The sequence below is a fragment of the Dasypus novemcinctus genome, chromosome 27 (genome assembly GCF_030445035.2).
Source record: "Dasypus novemcinctus isolate mDasNov1 chromosome 27, mDasNov1.1.hap2, whole genome shotgun sequence".
In the NCBI taxonomy this organism is placed as follows: Eukaryota; Metazoa; Chordata; class Mammalia; order Cingulata; family Dasypodidae; genus Dasypus; species Dasypus novemcinctus.
The window spans coordinates 8479298-8492304 of record NC_080699.1 but is presented as its reverse complement, the minus strand read 5'-3'; the positions used below and the strand labels follow the sequence as shown (position 1 = coordinate 8492304).

At 48.9% G+C, this 13007-nt stretch overlaps 1 protein-coding gene across 1 annotated transcript in view; it reads left to right on the top strand.

Annotated features, from left to right (window-relative positions):
• Positions 1 to 1021: 1021 nt before the first annotated feature.
• MMP20 (matrix metallopeptidase 20) overlaps positions 1022 to 13007 on the top strand; it is a 44788-nt gene continuing 32802 nt past the window's right edge. Inside the window, exons 1-3 of the mRNA XM_004452864.4 lie at positions 1022 to 1171; positions 8644 to 8891; positions 12533 to 12681. Coding sequence (XP_004452921.1) covers positions 1064 to 1171; positions 8644 to 8891; positions 12533 to 12681 — 505 coding nt within the window. The 5' untranslated portion in view covers positions 1022 to 1063. The remainder of the gene's footprint in view (positions 1172 to 8643; positions 8892 to 12532; positions 12682 to 13007) is intronic.

The following is a 13007-nucleotide window of genomic DNA, read 5'->3' as shown; positions in this document are numbered from 1 at the left end:
TTCCAACTTCAGCGTGGACCAGAATTACACAGTCTGTGGGTCCCACCTGTAGAGTTTCTGAGGTGGGGCTAGAGAATTTGCATTTCTGGCAGGTTCCCAGGCGGTAATGATGCTGCTGGTTAAGGAACCACATTTTGAAAATCACCGATCTAGTGAACCATTCAAAAAATATTTACTAAAAGCCTCCCACCAGCTTGGCACCAAAGTAAAAACACAAATCAGACATTATTTTGTAAGAGCAAATACCTCTTGAGCCCTTTATAAGGGTTTTGCTATAACCTGATCTACTCCTTCACAACAATCCTACAAAGAAGGTAATTTCCCCCATTTTACAGGCATGATCATCGCAGCTGAAAGGGAAGGAGTAGCCTGCCCCAAATAGTATGGGCCAGTGGCCACCTTAACCAGAGCACAAGGGGAAGGAACGTGACCCCAGCTAACCAAGGTGCTCAGAGAATGGGAGTTCTGCTAATATTTTCGTTACCTAAGAAACTCCTCCTGGTAAACTCATTCAGTTCACTTCCCACCCCGAGTCAGCAGAGCATAACGTAAGGGTTCCTCGACGCCTCGGGATCCTTTGTGTCTCATAATCAGCAACATGAACAACACTGGCTAGAGAGAAGCGCTGAAGTGTGTGCAGAAGACACGGGTGATTGAGCTGAACGCGTGGGGAGCCCTGCATGACCATGAGGCCAAGTTCAGCTATGTTCTCATCTTTTTCCTCTTTTGCACTCTGGCTGCGAAAAGGCCCCCAAACTGAGGTTATCACGTTTCAACTGAGTTTGTTTCTAATTAATCAGTTTACCCTCAATTTGTGTGAAGCTGACAAACTTCTTTAACTTTAAGCGTGCTTGTTTTTCTCCTTTGGGGACGTGGTAAATCTCAAAGCAAGAAGCTTCCCCTGACTCCCATGTCCTGCTGTGTTGCCCCGTCAGCGGGGGAGACACGAGCTGTGTAATTACGGCGGGAGACGTGAGTCATCCCTGCTTCTATAAGAGCCGCGCGGTGCAGGTGGCCGCGCATCTGCCGCCCGCGCTGACCCAGCCGCCAGCCACCGCAGGGGATGGCGGTGCTCCCAGCGCCCGGCCTCGCTGTCCTCGTCACGGCGTGGGCCTTCTCCACCGCAGCCCCCTCCCTCTTGGCAGCCACGAACAGCTACCACCTTGCACAGGTTTGTAAATCCTCCCCGGCCCCGGGGAACCTAAAATAAGTAGAAATCTGCTACTCTTTTAAAACCCTAAGCTCATTGAAGTCTAAGAGATGTGCTCTCCTGAGCATCTAAGCTGGTGCCCAGTGCATGCTATGTGCTCAGTAAAGGCATGCTGCACGAATGAATAAATGTCTGTCTTGTAGCTTGCTCCACACAAATTACGCTGTGGCTAACAAAAATATACACAATACAAAAAGATTTTTTTTTTACGTATCTGAGGAATCATGGAGAAGGAAACATAAAGGTAGAAAGATTAAAAATGAGACAAAAGATTTGCATCCTAGAGGTGGGCTGCTAAACTTCCTGGCAGTCACAACAGAAAAGATTTCCTGTGTTCTTTTCCTGTGAATACAAAATGGCTCTCTTATTCAGGGTAACCTTGACCAAAATTTAAAGTGGACCAAGATTTTCCTGGGTGCCTACTTGCTTCTCATTTGAGACTCTTTCCTCTCTAAAGCATATTCCCCAACTACTTCATTCACTTGCATGTTTTTTATCCTCCTCTTTTCAAATCTCTCCCAGCTGGCTTTTGGAAAGGATCTGATCCAAATGATTTGTATTAGAATGTTTGCAAAGATGCCATGACTCAGAATGTTTCCGTGTCTGTTTGCTCCCATGTGTTTTGGCATTTAAGAGCATGGCGGGCATCTAACCTTACAGGAGTGGGTCTCTAAGGCTGGGACTTCCGACGTTAGTAAAAGGAGTCCAATGAGGCATGTTTGCACCACGGCCTCTTTCAATAGTCTGACAAATCTACAGCACCTCTGTAACGACCAGCTCTGCCGGGGGTTGCTGTCCTGCCCACCAGGCTACCCCAGGGGGCTGTTGGAGGGCTGCACTGCAGCCTTCAGCCAGGCACCCTGGCACGGCCCCGCGGTCTGTTTGCAGCACGCGTCTGTTTAAGGCGGCTGGGTCTCCCACCATCCCAGTGGTTAAACATGTTGAACCTCAGCCCTGCCTATGAGCAGTACAGCGGGATGCTCAGTAGAACTTCCTCTGACTCAAGCCCTCTTTCAGATGGACTGCATTCAGAACGACTCCGAATGCTGAGTTGAATTTCAAATGACATTTCCCAGGTGCCGTGGGTCCCTTCTCGCCACCCAGCCTCAGGGTGCTCAGGGATTCAGGAACCACAGAGCTTTGGTGGCCTCCGGAAGGAGGCCAGTGCGGAGGCCGGAATGGACGTGAGGTGGCCAGAGAGCCTGACCCACGGTCCTTACCCAGCCACGCCCGCTGGTCTGCAAATTGCCTACGGCTGCTTCCAAGTCACAGCCGAGCATGGCCCACCGAGCTGCAAGCAGTGACCCTCTGGCCTCTATCAGAAAAACACGGGCCAGCCCCTAGCCCGCCTGCGCCGTAGCGCAGGGTGTCCGAGGCCAGCCCTGCTGGGGGTGTTTGGGAAGACGGGGTGGCCTTGGCGTATTGGGACGTTCAGGGATCCCTTCTTCCTCTCCACCTGGGTCCCCTTAGGGCCGACGGTCAGGAAGACTTTAACCCGGGGAGGGAACCTGCCCGCACCTTGTCACCCGCCCTCCCCACTGCGGCCCTGTCTTCAGCTGACGGCGAGGACACGCCTGACCCCTGAGAAGGCTGGAATGTTCTGGTCAGACCTCCAAAGCCAACTCCGGTGCCTAGAAATAAATAATGCCCACCTCACAGTTTACAGAAATCCATGACAACTTCGTGCCGTAAACCCAGCGTGGGAACAGGCAGCTCAGGCCCCGTCCGCGCACACCTCCTGAACGCCTGCAGGTCCTGCCAGGGCGTGGCCTGAGTCCCGGGGACACATCGGTTCACACACCAGGAAGACCCCTCTTCTTAGGGTACTGGCCTGGGCATGACGGAGGGTGGGGAGAGCTGGGGAGACAAACAGATCAGCGAGCCAGGGCACAGCATCCTTTCAGAAAGTGGTAAGGGGAGAAATAAGCAGGGCGATAAGGCTGCCTGGGAAAGGAGGGGGCATTGTCAGGCCAGGAGGAGGCTAGTGCGTCTGAGGGACCCTGAGCTCCGGGAAGAGCTGGGGAGACGCCATCCAGGCAGAGAAAACACCTGCAGTTACGGTCCTGGGCGAGAAGGAGCTCAGAGGACGAGCACCGGCCAGGGGACCAGAGCTGGGGAACGGAAGAGGGTGGCCAGGTGAGCCGCAGAGGGCCAGGGCCAGCGGGTCGTGCAGCTCAGGGAAGCACCTGCAGGCTGCTCTATTCCTAAGTCACTCATTAGCCAAAAGAATGGCGACTTTGCCTGGAGAGAAGCGGCGGACAGTGGTTTCAGGCACCCACATGTCGCCCTCCCAACCTCCTACCCCACGCCCTATACACGAAGGGTGGACCGGTACTTAGTGAATGTTGTTGAAGTCTTGATCGATGCTGATGACGGCAAGGCCCACTTGCTGCGGGCATCCTGCAATTCTGAATTGCAAATTTGCAAAAAGTCTTCAAAAATGATGGAAGGATGAGATGCTTGCCTAGCCTCAAAATCAACTTTTATTATGTTTTGTTGTTGTTGTTTATTTTTTTAATTAGTGATATCAGTACAACAGTGTAAGACTTTTTCATGTTCTTAAAAATAAGATAATAACAAATAATTGCAAAAACTTTCATTATCACTGTATTATGAACTCATAATTAAGGGAAAGTTAAAAAAAAAATTAAACCTTCCAAATACAAACTGTTAAATTCAGGTGCTTTTACTACCATTTTATTATCTGTGCACAGGGTATTTTTAAGATTGTTATTATCTTCAAAAGTTCGTCTTCGATTTTTCTCATTGATTATTACATAATAAGGAAACTTTGATTTTTTGCACTGTTTCCATAAATATGATTTTAAAGAGTTAGAAATATTCCAGAATACAAGTGAGTTCTTATTCATTTAACTATTTCCTTTGTTGGACAAATGGATTGTTTCCAGTTTTTTCTGGTGTGATCAATGTTTCTATGAGCATCTTTGTAAATCAGCCTAATCTAAAGAACAGATTTCCAGAAGCAGAATTTAATGAGTATAAAGGTGTTGGAGAAAAACGGCGTTCACTGGAATACGGAGACTGACTGACCACAGGCAGAAAATGTATTTATTGGGAAGCTCTCCCAACAGAGGGGGTCTGAAGAACAGACGTCAGCCCCCCCCACCAGCATGGTGGGGGTCTGAAGAGAGACTTCAGCCCACTCCTGGAAGGGGGAGACTTGAATTTATGCAGAACCTTCCTAGGGGGGAAATGATAGTTGGTGGGAGGGGTTGAGGGTCCTAGTGAGGGAGAGGGGCCAACAGGGAGCCCTAGGGGTGAAAACTTTCCCTGACAGTGACTAGAAGATAGTGGGTTAGGGAGTCTGTTTCTTGGAAAGCTGCAGGAGCAGATGTTTCTTTGATCTGTAGGGATTTTAGCTCCCTCTGATATGGAGGTAGGGAAGGTTTCCATTTCCCTTTACTCCCGTCTCTTTGTGGTTTCTTTATCTAACCTGTGGGGAAGCTCTGTGCCCTTGGACATTTAGACTTATGGGGGAGGGTGTTAGCCTTTCCCCAGAGCATATCAGGGGAAACTGAGCTACCGCTTGTTGATTATTTTAAGAGTCTAACAAAAGGTATGTGCATTTTAAGGTCTTCTGAGACATTTAAGAGCCTTTGCACACTGAGGGCCTCACTGGAGCCTCACAGCGCTGTGCACAGTAGGGCAGATCCATCCCCCCTTTATAGATGAGGGAGTGGGAACCAACCAAAACGAAAGGAATTGCCCGAGCTTGTTGGTGACACAGCAGGGACTAGAACCCAGCGTTGGTCACACGTCAGCAAAAGTCCTCACGGCTCCATTTCTGTGGCTTAGCAAAAAGAAACCATAGAAACTTAGCTAAAGAGAACCATGCCTTGGCCCTGGCCTGCTCCAAGCATCCTTACACCCTGCCCTGGCTCCAAATCCTCGGAGGACCCCCAGGAAAGCGCCCTGAGGGGGGCCCAGGGGGCCTGGCCGCCAGCCGCTGGGCCTCGCCGCCGGGCCTCCATCACTTTTATCTGTGGGATAAGCCAACCCCGGAGTCGTGTGGGTTTACCAGGGTGAATGCGGAGGGGGCAAGGGCGCATTCCAGGGAGGACGCAGCCTTTGACCCAGTGACACAATTAGGTGTTGGGACAATATGCCAGTGTTGGAATAGAACACGAAAGCAATTCTAAGTGACATCGATGTGCCAGATTGAGCCGTTGGACTCTGAAAGGCATGCCAAAAACTTGTCAATGACTTTGGCAAGAAATTCTCAGAATAATTTGGGTTCTCAGCACCTCAGAACATCTGAGAACATCTTCAAAGAAGCATATTTTCTCAACGGCTTTGCGTAAAGACAAGGAACTGGGACTTTAACTGAGCATCTGCTCTAAGCCTAGAACTGTGTCATACCCAGGGCCTGTATCAGTGAAAGGTCCCCAACAGGGCGTCCAGTGGTGATCGGAAACCAGCGGGCCGTAGCGCAGTGTGACTGGAATTTTACTAGTATAAAAACCAAGTTCTGAGAAGCAGACGTGGCTCAACTGATAGAACGTCCGCCTACCATATGGAGGGTCCAGGGTTCGAGCCCCTGGGCCTCCTGACCCATGCGGTGAGCTGGCCCATGCACAGTGCTGCCGCATGCAAGGAGTACTGTGCCATGCAGGGGTGTCCCCGCGTAAGGGTGCCCCATGCACAAGGAGTGCACCCCATAAGCAGAGCTGCCCCACATGAGCAAAGTGCAGCCTGCCCCGGAGTGGCACCACACACACGGAGAGCTGATGCAGCAAGATGGCGCAACAAAAAAGAGACACAGTTTCCCAGTGCCACAGAATAATGCAAGCAAACGGGGACCACACAGCAAATGGACAGAGAGCAGACAACTGGGGGGAGGGGAGAGAAATAAATAAAATAAATCTTTAAAAAAAAGAACCAAGTTCTGCAGCGGTACTGAGAACAGCACAATTCGTTTATATCACTGCATTGACCACATTTTATTTTCTTTCTAAGCAAGAATACTTAGATCTAATATTTTATGCATATTTTAAGGAAAAAATTATTATAAAAATTGAACATGTTCATGTAGAAAAATATTTAAATGCATAAAACTAAAAGGGAATTATTCTTCATTCCATCACTAAGATATAGAAACTATATATCCCTTAGCCTGTATCTCTCAGAACACTTCTCTATGACCCTGGGCCAGTGTGGGGTGAGGCAAGGGAGGCAGTTTTAAAATTTTGTTCATTGTGGATTTTTTGCAATAATTTTTATTTTTAAAAATGTTGCCTTAAAATATTCTTTACCTTGATTACTAAGTTTTTGTGCCAGTTCATGGCTATGTATGTGCGTGTGTATCCATATAAACATGCTCTTGTTTATAAACATGATCTACACTGTAGTTATAAGCACATTTTTTACCTAATATAGCATAAATATCTTCCCTTAGATGACCATAAACTGTGAAACCAAAATTAGAAAAGGGAGTGTAACACATGAAAGAAAATACTTGAAATCAAAACTGTCTCAGAAGCCATGGCCATCTGGCCATCGCAGGTATTGCTGCGAATATCACATCATCACAGCATCAACTGGAGCCCACAGGAATGACCCATAAGATTCCAGAAACATGAAATGATTCCTGATGATTTCCCAGACAGAGAGAGAAACCAACCACCCAGTCGCGCCTGCTTTTCAGAGGCGCTTCGTCCGGTTTCGGGGCCCTCCAGGTTGTCTCTTCTCCCTCTTCCTCCTCTCGCTCTCGGCTCACCTGGGGGTTTCACAGGGACGAGCCCCAGGAGAGGGAGGTCCTCTCACCTCAGGGCAGGGAAGGAAGGATCGGTGACCCTGCTGTGAGCAGGCAGAGCAAGCCCCCCCACCAGGCAGCAGAACTGACTCCTTTTTACCACTTTCACTTAACAAGAACAGTCCACGTGCATTGTAGAAAATTTTGGCATCTAGGAAAGGATAAAGAAGAAACTAACTTCACCAGCTAGAGGTCATCAAGATCGCTATTCAGACATATCACCTGCCACTATTCACTTACGTTCTCATGTGCATTTGATTTGATGTGATATGATATGATATGATATGATATGATATATGTGTGTTCTCATATATTTTGTTTTGTTTATAAAATGACTACTACAATCTGTATAAAGATGCTTCTCTGATTTTCTCAGTATATTACCATTATACTGGGAGCATTATTCCATGCCATTAAATATTTTTCAAAAATGTGATTATAATAGAGAGCTAGTATTACTTCATGTGAATATATACAATAATGTATCTAACAAATCCTCTATTATTTGACATGACGGTTACTTCCAATCTTTTATGATGTACATATGTATATGTAATATATTAATAAATAAATGTTTGTGCATAATATATAGTTAAATAGACCTCAATATAATATATAAATAAATAATATACATCATTTGTAGATAATATAGAAATAAATATATGGCTAATATATAATATAAAAATCACTATAGTGATTATTTTAGATGGTATACAAATAAATACTATGTTATTCTTGTATATTTAGAAATAAAATAATATGTAAATATAACTTGTATATGTATTAAAATATAGGGGAGCGGGTATAGCTCAGTTGGTTGGTATGACTCATCCTGCTTCCCATGTGCAAGGTCCTGAGTTCAATCCTTGGTGCCTCCTAAAAATATATATATACATAAAACTTTTTGGCTGCTCTGTGGCTATTCTCCAGAAATAAACTGGGTAGGTGAGTTCCCGACCCTGAACTTGCCTCACTCACTTCACCCTACCCTGGCCTGAGTCACGGAAAAGTATTTTACTCCGCTATGTGCAAACGAAAGCCTTATACGTTATGGCTAATTTTACTTGCCTCAAGCGGCAAAGAGCCTGTTCTAGGAAACCTGCCCATGGAAACACGCTCCACTCCACGTCTGGAACACACATAAATTAGTTCAAGCCTCAGCTGGGGAACAGATGGATCCTCTGCCTTTTTCAGGGCGCGAGGCTGACGCGTCATGCCTCTGAGAATTTAAAACACTGATCTTGCATGCCTGCAAAGAAAACAGGAGAGCAACAACTGTTTACCAGCGACACTGAATGACCTTTGCTTTGCAATCAGGTCAGGACCTGAACGGCAAATAAATGACCCTTGAGGGGAAGTGTTCACATCATTTTCCTTCCATTGTTTTTCCTTTTTAAAAAAGTTCGAGCAAAAGTTTCACTGTAACAGGAAAACTCTAATATGCAGATGAGAAAAATAAATGATTAAAATCCCTACTACTTAAAGACAAGCATTGTTAACAATTTGGGGTGTATCTTTCTAGGCTTTCTCTATGCAAACATGTCTAATTTTTTAAAAAATGGAAATATACTTTACACCTTTATTTTTGTGTCTCAGGAACATCTTCTCCATCTTACTAGAGCATATGCCACAGACGTGTCCGTGCCCCTCTCCGTTTCAGGCATATCTTGACAAGTATTACACGAAGAAAGGAGGACAGCAGATTGGCGAGATGGTCTCACGAGGAGGCAGCTCCATGGTGAAGAAGCTGAAGGAGCTGCAGGCGTTCTTTGGCCTCCACGTCACTGGGAAGTTGGACCAGCCCACCCTGGAGATGATCCAGAAACCTCGCTGCGGAGTGCCTGATGTGGCCAACTACCGCCTCTTCCCAGGTGAACCCAAATGGAAAAAAAATACCTTGACATACAGGTAAGGAGACTGAGCTTGCCACATTCAGAGAGAAACACCCTTTCTCTCTTTTCTTTCAAAAGTCTCTTCCCTGTGATCTGCATAAAAACCATAGCTTGTCACAACCACAAGCAAGAGAAAGAAAACATTTTAAGTTCAACCTTTAGGCAAGGACAAGGGATCATCCACTAGAAAAAAAAACGATCTCGGGATTATCATAATATGTGGCACCTTTATCTTCAAAGAAAAACTTTTATCTTTAAAGAACAATACCCTAGTCTAGGATTATACTCTAACAGTGCCAACCAGCTTTCTTAAAACAACTTCCTCAACCAAAAAGGAAGATAAAATTCATTTATTAATAAAGTACCTTTTTCATTCCTTCCAAAAATCATTTTTTGATCATGTGTAAGTGCCCACAACATGCATCTATTTGGGGAGATACAAAAATAAGGAGGCGTGTCTGCAAACAGATTGCGAGAAATTGTTGGCAAGTGCGAAACGACACTGGCCGTGGAGGCACGTGGAGGGAGCTGCCCGAAACCCAGGGCCGGCGCGGTGACATACGGCACTGACCGGAAGGCTCAATGCGAGCAGCGTCACCCTTAGCCCAGCCCCTCACCACCACCTCCACACTTTAGAGCACCCCCGCTTGGCCATCGTCTGGCTTTGAAGGGCCCCGGGGCCCGGAGTCCATGTCCACCCCACCAGAGCCGATGTCCGCCCTGAGCTCCGGGCACCCTGCAGACATGTCCCAGCAACCTGGACCCGCTTCTGGGGCCAACCTTGTCCTTCCCAGTCCATCCAGCCGAGGTTGGACCACCGTGGTTGAAGGGGGTGGATGCGTGGGTCTCTGGCAAGCCTGAGTGCTGGAAAGAGAAGGGGACACCTGCAGGCCACGTTTGGGTTCTTGCCTCAGGGGTTTTCCAAGTAGAAAAGCAAAACCAGCCACGGCAGGAGGAGGCAAAACGGCCCCGTGTGTTGGGGCAGCAGGCAGCGGCCAGTGCCTGTGGGAGGGTAGGGGCTGCAGGAGGGGGCTTGGGCTGGAGGGGCAGGCGCAGCTGGGAGGTGAGAGTGCGCTTCCTCCGGGGCAGCCAGGCTCAGAATCGCATCTTGTTTTCAGGGCATGTGCGGCCGGGCCTGCGGGCCAGGGAAGGCTGGACTGGTGCAGTAGTCCCGGGTCCGCCTGCAGGAGGCAGTCGTTACATTTTCAGGAATGTTGCAAGGCAGTTTTTAAAACTTCAAGAAGTTTGGGAGCTGGTTGTTAAAAATATTATTAAAATATTAACTTTCCAAACTTATAATTAAATAAATTAGGTGAAAGTAAAGCTAGTCAAGAAATTAAACTTTCTAATTCGTTTACTACATTTAGCTCTTATCTATGTTTGTGAGGTTTTTACATCTGTTTTAATTGTATGGTGAAAAAAAGCGCAGCGGCACAGCCTGCTCTTCTCAACTTTATGTTCGATGATGACAAGCCAGCAGCTCGAAAGGAGCCTCGGTAAGAGGATGGGCAGGGAGATCAGCCACCCTGGGTACCAGGACTCCCCCGCCCTCCAGAGCCGGCTGTTAAGCCACCAGCACCCGGGCCCGGGCCCCCCGCCAAGCCGCGGGGCTAGCCTGGCCGCTCTGCGCGCGCGAGGCCGTGAGGGGGCGCCCTGAGCACGCTGGCCGCTCTCGGCTTGCTGCAAGGCTGCCCCCAAAAGGGAAGCAGCTGGGGGAGAAAAGCCCCAGGAGAACTGAACGCACCAGCGATCACGAGACAGCTAGAGTTAGACAAGAAAAACCCCGCAACTCGGCGGCGTCTTTCCTAACAGAAGCGGCGTCCTAGGGCCTTAGCCGTGGCAATGCCCCGAAGGACCAGGGGCCTGGGTCAAGGTCATTTGGGACTTGGCGGGGACCCTACTGAGCAAGGGAAGCCCCGGCCCCTCACCCACTCACGCCCCCCCCCCCTCGTGCTCCTGGTGTCCCCTGCCCCCTAAAAAGGCACCGGAGGCTAACTCAGCCCTCTCTCCAGAGAGCTACTAGAGCTCACAGTAGCCTCTTTTACAACAGAACCCAGGGGGTAAAAAAGACCCCCAAAGTATCATGTTTATGTGAATAAGCTTTAGAGTCAGAAGCAGGCTTAAATTGTGACTGGTCAAAAACTGTGTAGAATTACACTCCTCTCTCTCTTGAGGGTCTGAGGATGGAATGAGTGACCGCCTTGAAAAGCGCTTCCAACCGTGTCTCGCGCGCACGGCAGGGGTTCGGGGACTGTTTGCTGTTGTTACTGCGGCTTGATCGTCTCTAGACCCGGGTCAGACTTTCTCCGGATTCTCTTCCTTTCTGGTACTTTTTCTCCACCCGCCTTCTCCAGCCAGCTCACACCCGTGACTGACCTGTCCGTAAAGACACTAACTCCGGGGTGAGAAGGGCCGCAGGCTCGCGTCAGGCCTGAGCTTGGCGTAGTTCCAAAGCCTTACACGCTTCGCCCCTCCAGTCTGCAGCTCCCACCCGGCGGCCTCACACCTGCGGTTCAAGACGTGCCTGTTCCTTGCCCTCAGGCCCCAGGTCGCGCTAATTAATCACCGTCCTCACCGTGGAGCAGGGCCCCTTGCCTAGGCCCCTGGACCGAGGCAGCGGGGTTTCTGGTTGAAATTGCGGCACCTGCATCAGAGTCCCCTGGGACGCCCGTTCGTGTGCAGGTCCCTGGGCCACATCTGCATATTTAACAAGCTTCCGGGATAGTGACCGCGGGTCAGGAGAAGCCCCGCGTAGGCCCTTAAACCACCACTTTGGTCCATGAATGCGTCTATTTATCAAGCATTTGCTAAGCACCTACTAAGTGCAAGACCCTGAACTAGGAGCTGGAGAAAAAGAGAAAGTAGCGAGTCCCTGCTCCCCAGGGCCCTGTCCCGGGCGCCCCGGTCGGGCCTCTCAGTCTGCGTTCGGTTCCAGCCCAGCGCAGGTCCCAGGAGCACCTGTCCCCTGCCCTCCCTCCAGGCGCTGCCCGATCGCCCGGCTCCCGAGCTCCCGAGCGACCAGGCCTGGAGCGCCACCCGCCTGTGGCTCGTCAGAACCGAAAGAAGCTCTGTGGTCTGTCTTCAGATACTCTCGGCAGACCAAGATTCCCTGAAAAGCTCAAGCCCTGTCCAGTCTGAGTGGGCAGACTTTTTTAAAGCCAGCACTTCCTCTTCAAGAAACACATTCTTTAAAAAGGAAAAAGAAAACAAGACATCCCCCGCTGGCCCTGGGGAAATCTTGACGGCCTCTGAATTAGAATTTGCAAAACCTCAGAAGTCCACATTTTATTTTTTGCACCTGAAAATGTTCAGTCCCCTTTGGGGAAAAAGATGTCCCTCCTCAATTAAAACCACTTTAGGGAAAACGGGCCCGTGGCCACGTGTAATGACTCAAGGTATCGTTCTTTCTAACTAGTGGTAGTACAGTAACCACGAAAGGCCAACGGTTTCAGCCCCAGTTGATCTCAACGATCGAACACATTGCAATAATTTAAAAACTATAAAAGCAAAATAAGAAGCATTGTTTATGAGGGGGAATTTGATCCAAACTGCAGCTTTAGGGCCGATATTTTTATGTGCACCACAGCCTACACCGCCACCCTCGCCTATCTCACGAGCATTCGCCAGGGGGCAAACCCGTTCCTTTTATTGTCACAGAATATCCAAATACACGCCTTCCCTGAGCGCCGCCGCCGTGGACGCAGCCGTGGAGATGGCCCTGTGCGCCTGGAGCAGCGCCGTGCCGCTGACGTTTGTCAGGACGGACGTCGGAGAAGCGGATATCATGGTATCTTTTGAAACTGGAGGTACCGTGATGCTTCCTGGGTTCTTTTTTTTTTTAATTTAATTATCTTTATTTTAAGTTAACAGATGACACAAAACGTTACATTAAAAAACATAGGCGGTTCCCGTATACCCCACTCCCCACCCCTCACCCCATCATCGTTTTTTTCTTTTTAATTATATTTTCTTGAAGCTTCTGGGGTTCTGTCTACTCATCCAAAGAATTGCTCCAATACCACTTGTGCTACAACAGTTACTCCAAATGACCAACCCAGACGGCCGCACAGGGGTGCGCTGGCGGGGTCCCTGTCCCCTGGGCTTTGGGAAGCAGAGCCCAGGGAGCTGCAGG